Genomic DNA, 20,226 nt, shown 5'->3' on the forward strand with positions numbered 1-20,226 from the left:
GGCTTTGGATTAATATTCACTGGCGATGGTGGTGGTGAACATATGACAGGACATGTTCCACAGTCACTAATGCATATCAAACTTGCTGATGCTGGAGTGCCTGGTGGAGGTTGATCATCACATTTGATAGCTTTAGCAAGCATGAGGGAACAAAGCAATAGAAACCATTTTCTTGTAATAGATGAAAGAACTCTGGAAAGCAACATCATTCTATAGTTGCTGCGAATGACTTGAGAGCTTGTCATGATATATGCTCCACTATGAAGTAGTATTCACTTTTGCGAATTTATAGTACAAACGAGAACTGAGGTAGAATAGCTTAGGGTTACTAGATTCATGTGTGCCTGTGGAGATTGGAAAGTAAAAAGTTTGATCTGGATGCTTCTTTAAGAAAAAAAAAAAGCCTCAAGGGTTGGTTTTTCTGCAAAGCAGTATGACAAATTGACATTTGAATACGCTCGTTGGACTATTTTGACAATTGCACCCTAAATCATTGGACTATACCTTGTCCGGCAAATAATTTTTTGGTCAAGTTGGTCAGTAATCTCAAAAAATTTCTCAAAATTTTTTAATTATGTATTTCAAAATATCCAAAAATTTATACATTTCAAAAAAAATTTTTACAATTTTTACGATAAGTTACAATAAAATTTTAGACAAACACCCAAAAAATTCATTTACCAAACGGGGCTACTGCTGATTTTGGTGCTTCACTCATTCCGAGTCCTTCATCACTAGGGATATGAAACTGTGGCATTCTTCCTACCAATTGGTCAATCGAGGAATTAGTGGACATTTTGCCACATTTTCATGCAAAAAAGTTACAATAATTGAGATATGACATATATTTAAAGAGACATGCAGTACATTTTAGAATCAATAATGCGTAGGTAAACAAAACTCAGCTATCACAAAAAAACGTCCCGATTATGTGGTGAATAGTTAAGGCCAAAATGTGATAACAATCCTTGAATTTAGAAAAAACTGAGTCTGGTGAAACTTGATCTTGGCAAGTTCATCTTGACAATTAACTCTATTAATTTACATGTAATTTAAATTTTTAAGTGACTAACGTACTACCCTCTACAAATTGTGAGTGTGGTGATTTGTCAAACATGTCTGATGATCCTTACCGTATTCGTTAATCATTTTTACCAGTAGGGGGAATCCTATGCAGGATTCATTTGGTAGTGACAGCCTATCTTTTCAATATGCTTTTCTCTGGACACAATCCACCTTTGCGGGCATCAATTCTTCGTCAATAGTTTCATACTTTATCCTGTTTGCTTTTGTATGTTCTTTTCTTATGCAGAAGGACTTTTCCACTCAACCATTTCAACTTTGACTCCAAGCAAAGAATTTCATATTCAATTATTGCAGATTCTAAGGAGCTCCTTTTGATATGACATTCTTGTGGGGCTATACATGGAACAAGCAGCATATTCTTGATCTAGCTTGTTCCCTTTGTCCATCAACAAATAACAAGCTTGACTCTGGAAATCCAAGCACATGGATAAAATTTTGGGGACAAATGTCTGGCTTGGCTATGACAATCACTTTTCTTTTCCCATGCACATTAATCTGTTGTATAATCAACGTGAACAAATAATTAGTCAGTAATGATAATTGAGGAGGCATATTGATTTAATAGTTAAAATTGATTCTCAAACATAGAGATCCTGGATTCAAATTTTCCTTCTCCTTCGTTGTTTTTTAAATTTCATCCCTCTCCTATTGAAATTCTAAAACACTAATGTTTGTCCTTAATGGCGATCAAAATTATTATAATTGCACATAATTAGAGGATCATAGGTTGAGTTTCCAATGATTTCATGCTTGTGGTGATTAAACTTTAGAATCCATGACAAGGGAAAGAACCTAAGAGGCATGTGTTGCTGAATGCACGCACAAGCCAAGATTTCAACTAATAAAAATTACTTTTTTCAAAAGAAGAAGAGGCTAAAAAGGGCCAAAGGAAAATAAGTATACTAATAAGGTTTGCACTTAAAAAGGGCCAAAGGAAGATTAATCCGTAACATTTTATTGAGCATTGACAAGCTAACTACGACACCTGATGCAGAATTATTGAACTTCCCATTCATTCGTTTCTCTATACTCATGACCTTTTTCTCATTCTGAATTTGGATATGTTTATATATGGTGACAAATAACCATCTTTTTCATTTTTTTTCTTGGCCTGGTTGAAGTTCTTACTTAGCTGATGTAATATGATAGCTTTTATCTCAATTTGATAAGTAGTTTCTAAACTGGTTTATGATACGTGATTTTAATTTGTTAAATTTTTGGGGCCATTTAGTAGCGTTCATGCTTCTTGTTAAATTTGCTTTTCGTTCCTTCTTCTGTTTTCAGTGCACATAACGCTGGAGGACGTGAAGTTGTTGCAAAATTTCTAGTTCCAATAAGCGCATTTCTGCGATTGAAGCATAACAACAAAGCCTCTGAATCTGGATTACATTTACATTTGCATCTAGCAATACACTTTGATTGCTCCCAGTTTTCACAGCCATGTACCTCTCTGGTTACAACTTCCTATAAAATTTCAGTGGAAAGATCAAGTAACATCACCAGAAAACCCTACACATAAAAAAAATAAAATAAAAGTGTTTGATGTATAGGTAATTGTATATCAGTGAAGCAGATTATTGCCTGGCTTATATTTGGAGATCTTTACTCTGGGCAAGGGGTGATTTCTAAGAGTCGTTAAACATGCTGTTCATACCAAGTTTTTTCAACCGACTAAGCTCTGGAACTATAACAGATCCAAGATCTGGTCTATCCTTCTTCCTAAGCTCAACACACTGCAATGCTAATTTTGCAAAGCTTAGAGCATCTTCGACAGGCCATTCCGGGACTGTTGGATCTAACAAATCTGCAAATCTCCCTTCTTCTATGGCCCTCTCGACGTGATGTGTGAGCCCCATTGGAGGCCTTGCAGTGATAATCTGGAGTAACAATACCCCGAGAGAATATATATCGGACTTTGTCCCTAATTTACCTGTATGCTGGTATTCAGGATCTATATAACAAAATGTCCCAGCAGCCGAAGTCATGTGATATTGTGTTACAGTATCGGCTACGGAGGCTGGAACCAAACGTGCCAAGCCAACATCACTAATTTTACAAACGAAATTTTGATCTAAAAGGATGTTGGCAGGTTTAAGGTCCCGATGCACAAGAGGCTCTGGTTTTGTCTGGTGAAGGAATAGAAGGCCAGTGGCAATATCAGCTGCAATTTTAAACCGAAATGCCCATGGTATGGGTGGTGTGTTACCTTTGCGAAATAGCCTATCTTCCAAACTTCCATAGTTCATATATTCGTATACCAAGCATCCATATTCAGGACATGCACCCAAGAGGAGAACCATATTTGGGTGTCTAATGCTGCTCAGGACCTCTACCTGTAGAATAGAAACCATAATGTACGTAAAGAAATTCCCACATGTATACCTACAAATTTACAGACTATCCCACTGGCATGTTTAAATACCCCGCTGAAGTGCTAATGTCGATAGATTTTGACATTGGTCATTGAACCTTGATCTTAGGTTAGACAAGCAAAGTTTAGGATCTAATTTATAGAAGAAAGATGGTTTTACGTTTTGACAAACGTCTAGATGCGTCTTAGAATGTACCATAACATTTTGTCAATGGTAATCATATGCTCGCAACAGATGAATATGGTTATGTTTCTATACCATTTGCAAGCTTAACTAGTGCTTTATTTCTTCCCTCCCACAGTTTTGATAACAATGAATAAGAGGCTTGTGGGATTGACACGAGACTTTTTTTTTCTTCCCCTAAAGTTAAAAAATCATCTATATTTAAGGACAAGCACCACTATCAGTATCTGTGTACACAGTTTTTAGTTTCCTTCTTAAACTTTCCTAAAGCGTCCCGTGTGCATATATGCGGGCTAGTAATCTCAAACAGAAAGCAATGTCTTACCTCTTGTTGGAATTGCTTCCTTCCTTGTGCTGCATCAGGTCTCAGAATCTTAATGGCAACTGGAGTATGATCAAGTTTACCTTTATAAACAGGACCATAACCACCTTCCCCGATTTTTGATGAACTTGAGAATTTATTGGTGGCAATTTCTATATCCTCAATGGTGTATTTTCTGCAACGACAATCATTTTGTGATAGAATTTTCAGTGCTCTAGACTTTCCTTCTGCTTCTCGCTTGGCCTTTTCCTCAGCATGCTTGCTTCTTTGTGCTTCAATATCAGCTAACTTTTGAGCCTTCTCAGCCGCTTCAATGGCAGCTCTACGTTTAGCCTTCTCCATCTCAACAATCGCGAAAGCTGACTCCCCAGAATGTCGGGCTTGCTCAATCTTCAGGGCTTCTTCCATTTTCCATCTGTCGAGCTCTTTAGCCTGAAACATGGGCAAAAAGTATCCATTCCAAATGTTATAAAAGCTGATAGCATGCTACCATTTCATGACCATGTGGTCCTTTTGGATGATAGAACAGGTGGGAGAGAAGGGATGCGGCAAGTATATTGACTACTCCTAAGAGAAAGTGCATCGTCTAGCGTTACCTTTTGTTTGGCTGAGAGAGCTTCCTTGCAAGCTGTATTGTACATTTCCAAAGTCTGTTTGAGCTCGAGTTTTAGTCTATTCATTTCAGCTTCAAGCTGCCATTAGGAATTCCATGAAGCCAATGTAATGAATCATTGTGGTTTTAATATTCACATAAACATCAGAATGGTCTCTGTCTTCATCTACAACAATTCTGCAACTCATTAGTATTTATAATTTATCACTTACTGAAGATGATCCAGAACTTCCACTGTTTGCAGCATCCAGCATGTTAGCAAAATCTACATTTTTAATAATTGCCTCCATCGGTCCAAAATGAAATGGTGCAGTGGAATCACTATCACTGGTGGAGAGGCTATTGCGACTGGGTACATTACTTTTTGCAACGAACGAAATATCAATATTCTCCATTGATCCAAACGGAAGAGCTGCAGGAGGCCACACTTTCGCAGGCCCCACTCCCTTTTGCTCTTCTCTCCTAGATAATGCCCTGCTTCAGATTTGATAAAGCTGATTATGCCAAAGAAGGAATGGTTGAACTTTCTTTTATGCATGCCCGGCCATGCTCATCTATTTCAGAAAGTTTAACTTCTCAACAATTGATTACTCGACCATGTTCCAATAGTTTAGGTCTGAACCCTATAGGCTACAATAAACAATGTTTCCCCACTACATTGAAACTAGAATGTTTGGTCTTGTACACACAACTTTTTCTCTTGTATATAATCTTCCTTCATCTAACCCCATAGAGACATGATGTAGCTCATTTTTAACCCTGGGTTGAATAAGAATGGTGCGTCCTCACGATGTCTGTAAATCGTTATTAGCTATCATAATGAGCTAAGAAAGACTGCCACATGAATCATTTTAATTTGAACATTTTTTAAAAGATGCGATCATGTCTCTCTGCTCGTTGACCAGAATTTTTGTTAAGAGGCACTATCCAAGACAAACTACCTTATTTATGAGGGAGGGGAAAAAAAGAAAAGAAAAGAAAAGTCAGCAATATTACATACAATGATTAGTAACATGTACCTAGAAAGATCCTCAGGTTCACTGTGATTAAACCTGATGGGAGACTGGTTTCTTGCAGATTCTTGTTTAGGAGTTACAGGAGTCGACTTAGATCTTACAGCAGGTCGAAAAGATTGCTTCTTGCCTTTTGCGATTACATACACAGAACAGAAATCAGGGGCAGCCTTGTTGACAATTGCTGGCACATCATGAGTCCAAAACTTCCTGCATTACTAATATGTCATGTTAGGCCTTTCTGAACTGTGTTTTTCATCAATGCAATGCAATTCTCTGTGTATCTGCCCCATGAAAGTGCTTGTGTGTGTGTGTGTATCAGAGAGAGAGAGAGAGTACCTTGCAATGGGATTTCTTGACGATGCACCAAGAACAATATTTTTAATGTGATTGTCAGAAATATAGTCCAGAATTGCCTTGGAAACATCTACGCCTTCAAGGAGTACTTCTTTCACTTTAATCTGGAATTCCCTCCACATCCATTAACAATTCACAGTCATGTTAGATTTTAATTTAGATTTTGCTACCCGATTACTCCAAGGTGATCAATCTAATACATATGTTGGGTTGAATGGCCTTAAAGTAACTCAATTAAGAGACGATCATGCAATATATCCATTGCCACAACAATGACCAAAAATGTTCTTATATATAACAGGCTACACAAAATCATTCGAACTATTTATTCTTCATACATAAAAAAATCACGTACCCCTTTACGTGCGCAATACAGGCGGGATGGTTTGAAAAGCTGCTGCTCATCCGTAATCCCTGATGCATTATATGCATTAGCAACCTCACCGTCTGCGCCAAGACTCTCTGTCAAGGATCCATGCAGCATATATATATATATATATATATATATATATATACATATATATATATTAGCAAAATGGCCATAGATAATTATTCCAATGATCAGAGTTCAACATGCCAATACTGCCAGGTGAAATTTTGTTTGCATCTCATCTTATGAGACTGATAATAACAAACCTATCTAATATCATTCATGAAACAAAGAAAATAGACCTTTAACTAGGTGCATACGTAGTCATTATATTACATGTATCATAAGCCAAAAAGAGAGGGTACCTACGAGGTTGTGGATTTCTGATCTTAACATGGATCAGAATGATTGAATGATCTGTTAACAAGAGATGATCAACAGCCCATTTGACAGCTGATGCACTGTTCTTGTCCCTATCAATGGCCACCGCGGTGAGATTGTTGGTGGTGGATTCATCAGAGCTTGTGCCACTATGAGGAGCCATTTGTATTTCGTTTTTCATAGGACAAAACTACTCCTAGCTAGTTATTGTACATTCATCTGTACATTCATTGTGGGGTTGGTGGGGGAGATAACTGATAAACAGGGCCTAAAGCCACCAGCATAAAGGCCAGCCCACCACCGGTGGTACCACCCTATCACCACCACTTGCGCCTTGAATGTATGTTTTCTCCGGCGAGCAAAAAAAATGGAAGACAGGAGGACACCAAGGGTCCCTTTGGTTAATTCTCTTTCTTCCTCCCGCTTTCTGTACTTTCAATGAACAAAATTGACTTGACTAACGAGAATTCTATTTGTGTTTTTTCCACCATCCATTCCTTTTCTAGGCATTTCATTAAATTTAAAAAAAAAAAAAAAAAGTACTAGAGTTTCTATTTGCACTGCATGATCTACTCTTGCTGATCTGTACGCTAAGAAAGATTAATCCTTATTTAACTGTTGGCATACGACAATAACGTAAAAAGATACATTTCCATAATGAACGCTACAAGATGACTAGGATGATTAAAATTTGCTAAATTCAAGTACTATTCATTCAAATAAATAATTTTTTTTCCAAATTGTGATTTCAAAACTAAATATTACTAAATAAATTTTTTTTCAAGTACTATTCATTCAAGTTCTTCTTCAGATGTTCAGAATTTACATATGCATGTGTATGAATGAAAATAAACTTAGACGTTTAATTTTCTAATTGGGGTCGACTGACTGAAAAGAGTCTATCGAACTTGCTTCATTTTTTGTTAGTGACCTTTTTAATTGTTTAGAGGGGATCAATAGTGTAGTTAGTTACAGGTAAAATATCTTACTAACCAAGCCATCCCATGTTATTTGTTACTATCCATTATTGTTAGTAATCAAAGCATAGCAATTATCCTCAATTATTATTTGCTGCTCTTTGTTCCTTATCATTAAAAGTTTTATGTTCTAATCCCCTTTTTGTGACTTTCCTTCTTAAATCCCCCCTTCTTCTGTTACAAAAAAAAAAAAAAAATCTTTTAAAAAATTATAGTAAATGAGTAGTTTTGTATCTCAAATGGTTAATTAAGTGACACAAAATAAAGGTTTGAAGTAAGGTGAGAATTAAAGTATAACTTAGGTGGATAAATTGTAATTCACCCTAAATCTAGTAAACCAAGAAACAACTTTTTCGATTAACCACCACCTCTTCTGGTAGGGTGGGAGGTCAGGGGTTCAACCCTTGCCTCCCACCAATTTGTCTGCACCTCATGGGCAGCTTGGTTGGTCTCAACAAACCTTCATAGGAGTTGGTATCCAATGCCCGCAAGGGTCCGAGTCCCGTGATTATCGTGTTCAGGGGGATGGGGCCTCTCCTCCCCGACCGGAGTGGGATTAATCAGGCCCCGTAAGAATTGACCCGGACACTCACTCCGTCAGCTAAAAAAAAAAAAAAAAGAAACAACTTTTTCGATTGGGTCGAATTTTACAAAAATATAACAAAATGAAAAAATAAAAGAATGTGGACGGTCCAGGTCCAGATTAGGCAATGTTGTTCTTGGGCCGCTAATGACTCTCCGTTTATGAACCCGCAACCAGTTTTCACCCCGCTAACTACTTCGTTCTGAGTAACCGGCCCACCTATAAATATCCAAATTTTAGCTCGCAAAGCAAAACTAACTAATCATCGTCGCCGGACAGCCGGCGAAGTGAAGGAACACCGAACCCCAAACTGATTGGATTAGCTAAAGAATTTGACAATGTCGACGGTGTACATATTGGAGCCGCCGACGAAGGGGAAAGTGATATTGAACACCAATTACGGGCCGCTGGACATTGAGCTATGGCCAAAAGAAGCTCCGAAGGCCGTCAGAAACTTCGTCCAGCTTTGCGTCGAAGGTTACTACGATAATACCATCTTCCATCGGATTATCAAGTCCTTCCTCGTCCAAGGCGGCGACCCGACTGCCACTGGCCAAGGTCTTCCATTTTCTCTTTTTGCTTACTTCCTAGGCTGATTAATTCACCGAGGTTTCGACAAATTCATGACTAAGTTTGTGCGTCATTGGTTGGAGTTGTAGAGCTAGGGCAGTGAACTACAGTTTACAAGTTACCTTTTTTCTGCTTTTTATGTGTTTAATCTTCGCTCAAATCTTGTCACTTAGCATTTTGAGTGATGTATGGAGTTGTGAACTAAAAGTTTAGGGCAAAACGTATATTAGGATGATGCATGAAGTTTTCAGGTCGATTCTACATAAAACCGTAGAGTATCGGGGTGTAACATAAAGCAAACATATTTTTACCGAGGTATGAAAGCTATAGCCCGTGAGGAATCACGGCGCCACATAAAAATACCAGATTTTAAGTGACATAAATTTTTTGATTTTGGGTAACAACTTTAGCTAGAGAATCACGGTGTAACACAAGAATGCTATATTGCAAGTGATAAATGAAGTTATGGATTTGATTTTGAATAATAAGTCTAGAGAGTGATAATCAATATGTAATGTAAAAACAACCCCGGTTTAAGTGGATATATGAAGTTATGGATTCAAATTTGGGTTATCAGAAAGGCATTATTTTGATTGCTTGGTGAGGAAATTGTTTATCCTTTCTTTTTCTCTTTTTGCTTTATAGAATTCGTGATCTTTCAGGTCCTCACTGTCATCACCAATTTAGTTCTTTTTGCACACTTGCAGGAGGCGAGAGTATATATGGTGGTGTGTTTGCTGATGAGTTCCATTCACGTTTAAGATTTAAGCATAGGGGTCTGGTTGCATGTGCTGGTGCTGGTTCACCAAATACAAATGGAAGCCAATTCTTTATAACCTTGGATCGTTGTGATTGGCTTGACAAAAAGCATACCATTTTTGGAAAAGTAATCTCTCACAGACAAAAATGCTGACAGATATATTAGATTATATAATTTTGGTTGTCTGCAAAATTGTCTATAATTGATTTGGAATTTATTAAATTATTTGGTTTCTTTTCATGTTTGCAGGTTACTGGAGATTCCATATATAACCTTCTAAGAATAGGTGAAGTTGAGACTGATAAGGATGATAGGCCATTGGATTCTCCCCCAAAAGTACTTTCCGTTGAGGTGTGTATCTCTTATAGTGTTTGAATTTCATATTTCCAGAGAGGAATTGCCATTGAAGAAGTATAGATAATTTACAGTGGTTGTATTGTCACTTTTTCATGCGATATTGTGATTTCCAGGATAGATTGCTGTGCTTTTTCATGCGCTATTGTGATTTCCAGGATAGTACTGTATTAATTTGTCCATCTGAATCGGTGATAATTGAGTAAAAAGAACGGAAAGATACTCATAATGGATTTTCTGTCCTTCATCATCACAAAATATTGTTTCTAATTGGATCATTGCCTAATATTTGTCTTTAAATGGCTGTCTAGGTATTGTGGAATCCATTTGAGGATATTGTTCCCAGGGTAGCCTCTTCAAAGTCCTCGCAGTCTTCTAAAGTTGAAACAGAGAAGAAAGACACCAAGCAGAAAGCTACAAAGTAAGTTGCCTTGCCTGCTTTTTGTATGATTAACTGCTGTCTTTGAGGTATATTATATGATTTAACTGTTTGTTGCCGGCCATGTTTTTTGGGCACTTGCTATAGAAAGTTGAACTTGCTTTCATTTGGAGATGAAGCAGAAGAGGAGGAGAAGGAATCGGCTAATGTCAAGACCCGGATTAAGAGCAGTCATGATGTATTAGATGATCCACGTCTTCTGAAAGAGGAGAATCATACTGATGATGTGGTAATCATTTATTCCTTTTGTCAGGGCAATCAATAATAACTGTAGTTCTTCACCTCATGATCTGTTAGGAGCTTGTTAACCATCTACTGATTAGCTACTTGACTTGCAAAAGACTAATGTCTTCTCACTTGTTTCAGTACAAAATGGTGAAACTGTATCATAACAGCACTACTGTACTGATTGTTAAAGTACCTTTTTTTAATGTTTAGAGAGTGACTGGAGAGGATCTAGATGGTAAAACTTTCCTACATCATCATTTCATGATTGTGCCATAAATTCCTCCATCATGAGATTTTGGCAGCCATCTAATATCTTAGCTTCGAAACACTTCTGCAGTGGAAGCAATTTTCAGTTGTCAGTGATAGTGCAGGAACAAAGTTATGTCTCCCGACATATTGTTAATAAGCTAGCCATGCAAACACATATGCCAGCTTTCCTACCTGCTAGGTAAGTGAATTGCAGGGAAAAGGGAAACAGGATCCAGACACTGGTAGAGAAATATTGGGAAGAAAACTCTACCGTAAAGAAGCGAAGGCTAATTCTTAGAAGTTGTCTTTTCTCTGAGATTACGTTTTTAAAGATAAAAGTGCATCTTTTGACAAATCACATGAAAAATGTTAGCTCAGAGTTTTTAATGTGCTAAAATTTCAATGGGTTTAATAAAGTATGGAAAGTAATATGCTTTTGTCTTCACAATGCTTTTATTGTTGGTGTTCCCAGGAATCTAACTAGTATTTTTTTATCGATTTTACATGAGTTTTTCTTCACCTACATGCTGTCAGTTTTGGAGGGACAAACTTTATGAATGTTGAATGACATGCGCTTATTGAGGGGAACAACGAATATAATTTATTTTCTCCTGATCAGTAATAAATAAATATCTTGGACATACACTTAAATGAAGTTCCTAATGCAGAAAGCATCTGAAGTTAAAGCTACAAGGGATAAGCAGTTGACAGTCAGAGAGGCTCTACGTTCAAAAAGGGAAGAACCACAGGGACAATCAGATGCCAAGTTGCCTGAAGCTTCTGATTTTAGTGATGAAGATGAGGCTAACTTTGATGCAAGGATGCGTCAGCAGATACTGCTGAAAAGAAAGGAGCTTGGTGTTCTTCCAACTGAACAAAAGAAGGATAAGGGTAAGTTTATTTTCTGAATAGAGTTAAAATGAACCTATAGCTTACAGATCTTTTTTATCCATGCCAATTAACATAGTCAACTTGTATCTGTTCTAGCCAAATTTAGTGTCATAATGCTTAGTATTTGGTAGTTTGGACTTGATCAGATTTACAACTATATAATATTTTTTAACCTGATAGAAAGTGCTTTATCATTTTTCTCCTGAAATGCTTTGATGTCATCAAGAAATTACTATGCGCCTGCAACTAAGCTTTTGTATGCTGTTTTATGATTTTCTTCAGCATGTTTTATATGATTATGGATTGGCTCAAGCAGTAATCCTTCCTACTGCCCAGTGAAAGCAGTCTGACAGAACAAGAATTTTTTGGTATTTTTATGACTCCTAGACTGATTGTGACACTTCAACCGTTAGCCAGATCCACAGGGTGGATGAGATGCACAAAAATGATTCAAATGAAACCTCATGCTGGATGAGATGTTTTGAACATATTTTATGATAGTACTTCTGCTCAGATTGATAATTTGCAGCTAGATGGCAACATCTTTATTCTTGGGGCTCTTAGCAAAATCTGCTCCTGTTTAGTGTGAATAATCTACACATGTTTTATTGTTGCTGAAAATTCTGATCGTGCTGCCTTTTCTAGGAGGTTCTGGTAGTGCAAGTCCAAGAAACCGGACATTGTCTCCCCCAAGGTACATGTCTTAATTTACATTTGCCAGTCTTTTTTTCCATTAAATGTCATAACTCACTAGCATAGATGAAAATGCAATTGTTCTTCCCGTTTTAGCTTAGTGTTTGCTTGTTCATTGTGGAATGTCAAAGTTTTGCTATTTCAAATCTGTCCATCCAGGTCTATTAGAGTTGCAAACTGTGTTCAAATACAGGCGTTTTATTATGTCTTAATTGTAAAACTCTTCATCGTCAAGTTTGGGTCTAATTTACATACTCAGACACAATTTCTTTGTATGATGTAGTCTTTCGCTTTGATAGGTTAGGTCTTGTTGATGTTGCACATGCAGCTTGCTTGTTCATCAACCTACAATATGAATTAGGTTGCCAGTTGCAAACTCACATTCACTGACTGATGCTTATACTTGAAGGAGACTTTGCTACTGTTAAATGTAACTTCTGGTTATCGGCTTATGTTTTTGAGTGCTGCTGTTTGATCCTAATAGATTGAAGACATTAATGAACCATAGCACCACTTGCCAAACATTGTTTGTAACATCCCGAATATTAGGAGGTTGTTTGTGAAGAAAATATTAAAGTATATTTCTTCGGGTTTGATTTAAAACCTTATTTTGTTTTAAAAGACTAGAAACCCTAATATTTTAGTCAAAAACCCTAGTTTACTTGTGACTAACCGGTTTTCTTAAATCTCTCACATTTTAATTGAAACCCTAATTTTAATCACTGGAATTGGAAAATTCCTCACGTTTTCTTAAAAATTTCCTTTTATTTGGAAATTATTATTTATTAAAGCCCTACTATCCAATTATTCCATAATAAGTGCAAATGAGCCTAGAAAGTAGGGTTTCACTCTTCGTTTTCAAGATTGGGGCAAATTAGGGTTTTCGCCGGATGAATTTTCGGTACTGACCAAGGATCAATTTGGTGATTAAAAGTGACTTTTAAGTGAGAAATAATATGTGAGAAGTAGCAATGAGATAAGGTTAGTGAATGGGAAGTCAAAACCCTAGTATGTGAGTTTTTAAGAAAAACGGCGCGAACCGGCGGGTCCCGCGCACTACCGTTTGAACGCACCACTTGACCACCACTTTCTTACCATACAAGTTTATTGATATTTGAGCAAAATATCCTCTTAATTGTCAGCTTCTTTGACCGAAAATTAGAGGCTAGAAATAGCCAAGAAAGAAAGAGAAAAATGAAAGGTGGAGGTGGCGACACTTGTCGCCATCCTAGAGTTACTTGGCCAAGTGAGCAACTAACCTTCTTAAACCAATTTTCTGCACTTTCCCTTCATTATTTCTGCTGCTGGCCGACCAAAAGAGAGAAAGGGAGAGCAAAAGAAAAATTCTTTCTTCTTGAATCTTAGCCAAACCAAGTGAGAAAATCAAATTTTCAAACCGATCAAAGTGCTAATTGTGAGTTGGGAAGCTAGGGGAACCAGAAATTTTCCAAGGAGGTTGATTATCACTCATCTAAGCTTGCTTTTGAGGTATAAACATTTGATTATGGTCTTTGTTGCTTTGAATCTTGCTTTAAGATGTTTATTTAGCTCAAGTTTTGGCTTGATTTCATGATTTTGCAAGTGGGTGTTATGAATTTGGGATGAATAAGCAAGTTAGGGTTTCATAGCTTTCTGCCCAATTTGATGTATGATGCCTATATGTTGCAATTAAGGTTGTATAAGGTGTTTTGGTAGTGATTAGAACAAGAAAATTGAGAAAGTTCCATTAAATACCAAAAATTCCAGAATCTGGAAAATTTTCCCCATCATTCTGTCTGAATTTGTAACCCTATGTTAGAGGCCGAATTGGCCTTAGGTCAAAGAATGAAAGTTGTAGAGAATGGTATTTTATAGGTGCCTACAAAATTTCAACTCAATCGGAGCAACGTAGGTCGTGAAAAGTCCAAAATACCCTTACTGTTTTAAGTTTTTCCTTAGCAGTCCGTTTGGTCAGTTTATCCAGTTTATCATGTTTTTCCACTAGGATCCGTACTGATTTAGCTTTTTACCAAAACATGAAAGTTGTAGTATTCTGACTTAGCTTTTAAACGCCTCTAAGAACACCTGAATCGGACTTTTGTAACCTGAGATATGACCATTACAGTACAATGCGGTTAGACAGCCGACGAGTTAGATTTTAGTTCTGTAAATTGAGGATTTGACTAAGTTGCATTGGAACCTGGACTAAGTGACCTTCATGAACATTGTAGCCCTGTGTCTTAGCTTCGAAACGGCATAAGTTGCGCCTCAATCCGATAAGCGTAGCCTCGGATATGTTATTTCCGCATCTACACGTCAAATCTGTCTTGTGCTAGATTGTATTTCTGCACTTGTTATTATTATGATTCTTATTCTTATAATATGATGAGCCTATGAAATGGCTTTTGACTTGAATTATGATATGTGTGACTTTGGGTTGTGGCTGATGAAAAATATTGAAGCCTAAATGGCTGGAAAATTAGGTAAACACAAAGGGCATGCTGACCAAATTTACGCTCGAAAACTAGAGAACTATATTTGCAAATATAGTTTTCGAGCGTAAATTTGGTCAGCATGCCCTTTGTGTTTTACCTAATTTTCCAGCCATTTAGGCTTCAATATTTTTCCTCAGCCACAACCCAAAGTCACACATATCATAATTCAAGTCAAAAGCCATTTCATAGGCTCATCATATTATAAGAATAAGAATCATAATAATAACAAGTGCAGAAATACAATCTAGCACAAGACAGATTTGACGTGTAGATGCGGAAATAACATATCCGAGGCTACGCTTATCGGATTGAGGCGCAACTTATGCCGTTTCGAAGCTAAGACACAGGGCTACAATGTTCATGAAGGTCACTTAGTCCAGGTTCCAATGCAACTTAGTCAAATCCTCAATTTACAGAACTAAAATCTAACTCGTCGGCTGTCTAACCGCATTGTACTGTAATGGTCATATCTCAGGTTACAAAAGTCCGATTCAGGTGTTCTTAGAGGCGTTTAAAAGCTAAGTCAGAATACTACAACTTTCATGTTTTGGTAAAAAGCTAAATCAGTACGGATCCTAGTGGAAAAACATGATAAACTGGATAAACTGACCAAACGGACTGCTGAGGAAAAACTTAAAACAGTAAGGGTATTTTGGACTTTTCACGACCTACGTTGCTCCGATTGAGTTGAAATTTTGTAGGCACCTATAAAATACCATTCTCTACAACTTTCATTCTTTGACCTAAGGCCAATTCGGCCTCTAACATAGGGTTACAAATTCAGACAGAATGATGGGGAAAATTTTCCAGATTCTGGAATTTTTGGTATTTAATGGAACTTTCTCAATTTTCTTGTTCTAATCACTACCAAAACACCTTATACAACCTTAATTGCAACATATAGGCATCATACATCAAATTGGGCAGAAAGCTATGAAACCCTAACTTGCTTATTCATCCCAAATTCATAACACCCACTTGCAAAATCATGAAATCAAGCCAAAACTTGAGCTAAATAAACATCTTAAAGCAAGATTCAAAGCAACAAAGACCATAATCAAATGTTTATACCTCAAAAGCAAGCTTAGATGAGTGATAATCAACCTCCTTGGAAAATTTCTGGTTCTCCTAGCTTCCCAACTCACAATTAGCACTTTGATCGGTTTGGAAATTTGATTTTCTCACTTGGTTTGGCTAAGATTCAAGAAGAAAGAATTTTTCTTTTGCTCTCCCTTTCTCTCTTTTGGTCGGCCAGCAGCAGAAATAATGAAGGGAAAGTGCAGAAAATTGGTTTAAGAAGGTTAGTTGCTCACTTGGCCAAGTAACTCTAGGATGGCGACAAGTGTCGCCACCTCCACCTTTCATTTTTCTCTTTCTTTCTTGGCTATTTCTAGCCTCTAATTTTCGGTCAAACAAGCTGACAATTAAGAGGATATTTTGCTCAAATATCAATAAACTTGTATGGTAAGAAAGTGGTGGTCAAGTGGTGCGTTCAAACGGTAGTGCGCGGGACCCGCCGGTTCGCGCCGTTTTTCTTAAAAACTCACGTACTAGGGTTTTGACTTCCCATTCACTAACCTTATCTCATTGCTACTTCTCACATATTATTTCTCACTTAAAAGTCACTTTTAATCACCAAATTGATCCTTGGTCAGTACCGAAAATTCATCCGGCGAAAACCCTAATTTGCCCCAATCTTGAAAACGAAGAGTGAAACCCTACTTTCTAGGCTCATTTGCACTTATTATGGAATAATTGGATAGTAGGGCTTTAATAAATAATAATTTCCAAATAAAAGGAAATTTTTAAAAAAACGTGAGGAATTTTCCAATTCCAGTGATTAAAATTAGGGTTTCAATTAAAATGTGAGAGATTTAAGAAAACCGGTTAGTCACAAGTAAACTAGGGTTTTTGACTAAAATATTAGGGTTTCTAGTCTTTTAAAACAAAATAAGGTTTTAAATCAAACCCGAAGAAATATAATTTAATATTTTCTTCACAAACAACCTCCTAATATTCGGGATGTTACATTGTTAAGGTTATGCTGTACTTTCAGGTTGCTCTGTTTAATAAATCTGCTGAAACTATGTCTTGCTTGCATCATTGAGACCTTATTTTGATGGGAAAATGTTACAATTGTACGAGTCCAATATGTGAGACTCGCTGATACTTATAATCGATCTGCCTCTCCTTTTTTAAGCAATTGAACTCTTGAGAGCTGAAAGATTGTCCGCTTATCAGGTCCCATGTAGAGAGTGATGATGACCGACCAAAGGTGGAGAAATTGTCCTTGAAGAAAAAGGGACTGGGCTCAGAGGCTAGAGCTGAACTCATGGCTAATGCAGATGCTGACCTACAGTTGATGAACAATGCTGAACGTGAAAGACAGCTACAGAAGCAAAAGAAGCGCAGACGCCAAGGACATGAGGATGAAGTATGCATTTGACATTCATATTGATCATTTTATGTTTGTACCTTGTATAAAAGCTTCTTTTCTTATACTTATAATTGATGGGTATTGAGAGAACCTGTTGTTCTTAGAGCAGTGGCCGAGTTAAGCAGTATGTGGTTTAAAGAGTAAGCACACAAAACATTAGTAAACGAAACCAAATAATACCAGCATTAGAAAAGGGAAGCAAAACAAGATAGAAAAACATAAGAGGATATGCATGTCAGTTCCTAATGCATAACTTGGGGAAACTCAAGGTAAAATATGAGAAATTCTATTGTTAGATATAGTTGTGCATTCTGATAAGAGCAGAGGTTCAACACTTTTTACATAATATTCTCCTAAGGCGTATAATCCTCTGTTAAATTCATTGACCAAGGTCAGAGCACAAAACTTTTTTGTTTCAAATGATGTGGTTGTGTTCTCTGAAAGGATGGCTGTAGCTGTATTAGGTCTGGAAATTTTTGCAATGACTTGATGGAGAAAATGAATGAAAAGTAAAGATATGGATGTGCTATTATTCCTATAGACGGTTAACACTCCTGATTTCGTTTATTTCTGTGATTCTTAGGTGCTGAAGAGACTGGAAAAATTCAAGGCCGCATTTTCTTCCAAATCCAATGGATTGAAAGATGAAGATGCAGGTGGTAAGGATGGTGAACCAGAATGGATGGGGGTTCAGCTTAAGTTTGCTCCTGACCCTGTCAAGGTAATCTTCACTTCTTTGTGTACCTTGTACTGTCAGCTTGAATGTGGATTGAGATCAAATTGAAGTTGGCATTCTCATTGTTGAGTTTTGCTGCTGTTGAGCATCCACAGCCAGCATAAATACGTAATACAATGACTCTTTAAGATCCCCAGTACTTTGTATGTGATGCAAACCTTTTTGGTTCATGCCTGTCAATTTCAACGCCACATATGTTGAAATTCAAGTTACCCTGAGGATGTAGTCATTAAAGCTAAATAGATACAAATTGAGTTCCACAATGACATTCAACTGATTTTGATGGGTGAGGAAAATTAATGCTGAATAACCTTAACAGTCAAATTAGAATAAGGGAAGCTGGCCATCAAACTCATATGTGAGTGAGTAATTATGTGATTTAGAGTTTCTATAAATTTGCTTTGGCATTTAATTTTGAGAACAAACTTTAGAGAATTAATCCCCTTACAGATTATGTGGTGATTTTAATATAGTCGGTTGGCTGTTATGGAACCCAGGCGATTTATTGTGGAATGCATGGTTATCAAAAGATTAGTTTTGTATGTCTGGCCACCTTGCAAACAAAGTGAACACTTCGCTATTTTCCCATTTTTAGCAACTAGGAGAAAACATTTAAAAAGGAGAAAGTTTTAGGAAACCAAAAAGAGTGGAAAAGGTAGGAAATGAATTAACAAAAGGAAAGGATAAAAGTACAGGGATACGTAGATTCTGGGGCCGCTGAACAGAGAATTACCATGTAAAGTCGCGTGGCACGCAGCTGCAATGACCGTGTAGTCTCATGAATAAGGACTCTACCCCTCTTGTTGCTCTTGAATATCTCATATAGTCTGCAGTGTGACTTTCATTAGGACCACATAATCTTCCAATTGCGCTTATTATTATGCATTTGCTTCTTTACTTTTAATATTTTTACCGTTCTTTAGCTCCAGCCCCAAAAGAGTGTATACAAGTAGATAACATGAAAAAATTCCAAAGCGTGACGCATTTGTACCAGGCTTTGTAGAATTGGAGGTGGATAACTAGTTGGATTGTTTGAACGAGGTGGGGTTTTGTGGGATTTTTCCTCTTCACCAGCAGAAATTATCTTTCATGGAGCTCTCTTAACAATTTTGGAAATGTAAAGATGCATTGTACAGCTATGTGAGAACTGGATTGTTAAGCTGGGCTTTTTCTCAGAAAATTGAATCATTGTAATGCTTCTTTGTAATATTTCTTCATATTTTATACCGCAGGATAATATGTCTCGGAGCGAAGATCCAAATGACTATGTGGTTCATGATCCTCTTCTGGAAAAAGGAAAAGAGAAGTTCAACAAGATGCAAGCCAGACAAAAGCGGCGTCAAAGAGAATGGGCTGGCAAATCTCTTACGTAGATACTGCATCTGATGACTTGTAAAAGTTTCCGAGTACCCAAAGAGAGTTCGTAGATCCTGTAAATGTAGCTACAAAGGTGAATTTGCACCCAGAACACATTTGTTGATTATTTAATAACAGCTTTGGAAAGATAGGCTAAGCCATGAGATACTACAATTTTACATACTTGTGGCAGTATAGCAATAGATTTATGGGCTAATTTCACTTTGCACCTTATACTTTATAGCGATTTCCACGTTGTACTATTAATTTCAATTTTTAGACAATCTAACCCTAAATTATTTTTTTTTTTTTATTTTCCTCACTCTGGTGCAATAGTTGAAAAGTGTTAAATGCAGTTGATAAGAAATTCTCTGGCAAAATAAGATAAATCTCTTAATTTTTCCCTACCAACCTGTTGAGATTCGTTTTGGGCCCAACTAACTAGGTAACAATAGTTGAATGCTAACACTCCATTCAACTCCTCACTAGACACCTTAGTGCACACTTTGGATTTGATTGTGTGATTACTGCATTCTTTGGATTTGGTTACTTGCAATTCCCTCAATATGTGAAAATTTATTCTACAAAAAAAAATGAAATTTATTGAATCATCATTGGTTTAAAAAAAAATTAATTGGAGCAGGAACATGAATGGAATATCCCTCTATTTGTCAATTATTCTTGACATGCAGATAATATTTTTTACAGGAAGGCAATATCCCTCTCTTTTAGACACCCTAAAAGGTGTCTTGGTAGGTCGGAATTGGCGAAAATGTGACGGG

The 20,226-nt window shown here is 37.0% G+C and overlaps 2 protein-coding genes across 2 annotated transcripts; one reads left to right on the forward strand and one right to left on the reverse strand.

Annotated features, from left to right (window-relative positions):
* Positions 1–2,445: 2,445 nt before the first annotated feature.
* On the reverse strand, positions 2,446–6,430 carry LOC140013578 (U-box domain-containing protein 35-like). Its single transcript, XM_072062916.1, has 7 exons — positions 6,302–6,430; positions 5,929–6,050; positions 5,596–5,799; positions 4,789–5,050; positions 4,560–4,655; positions 3,967–4,395; positions 2,446–3,419 (listed from the first exon to the last, which is right to left on the reverse strand). The coding sequence occupies exons 1-7, from the start codon at positions 6,428–6,430 to the stop codon at positions 2,712–2,714; spliced, it is 1,950 nt and encodes a 649-aa protein (XP_071919017.1). The 3' UTR covers positions 2,446–2,711.
* A 2,043-nt stretch (positions 6,431–8,473) lies between these two features.
* Positions 8,474–19,678, forward strand: LOC140013885 (peptidyl-prolyl cis-trans isomerase CYP57-like). The gene is made up of 10 exons (XM_072064106.1): positions 8,474–8,815; positions 9,535–9,713; positions 9,837–9,938; positions 10,253–10,362; positions 10,468–10,609; positions 11,526–11,748; positions 12,394–12,442; positions 17,157–17,349; positions 17,936–18,073; positions 19,321–19,678. Exons 1-10 carry the CDS (start codon positions 8,596–8,598, stop codon positions 19,459–19,461), a joined length of 1,497 nt encoding a protein of 498 aa, XP_071920207.1. The 5' UTR covers positions 8,474–8,595; the 3' UTR covers positions 19,462–19,678.
* Positions 19,679–20,226: the final 548 nt, after the last annotated feature.

This window comes from Coffea arabica, chromosome 8c (genome assembly GCF_036785885.1).
Source record: "Coffea arabica cultivar ET-39 chromosome 8c, Coffea Arabica ET-39 HiFi, whole genome shotgun sequence".
NCBI classification, from domain to species: Eukaryota; Viridiplantae; Streptophyta; class Magnoliopsida; order Gentianales; family Rubiaceae; genus Coffea; species Coffea arabica.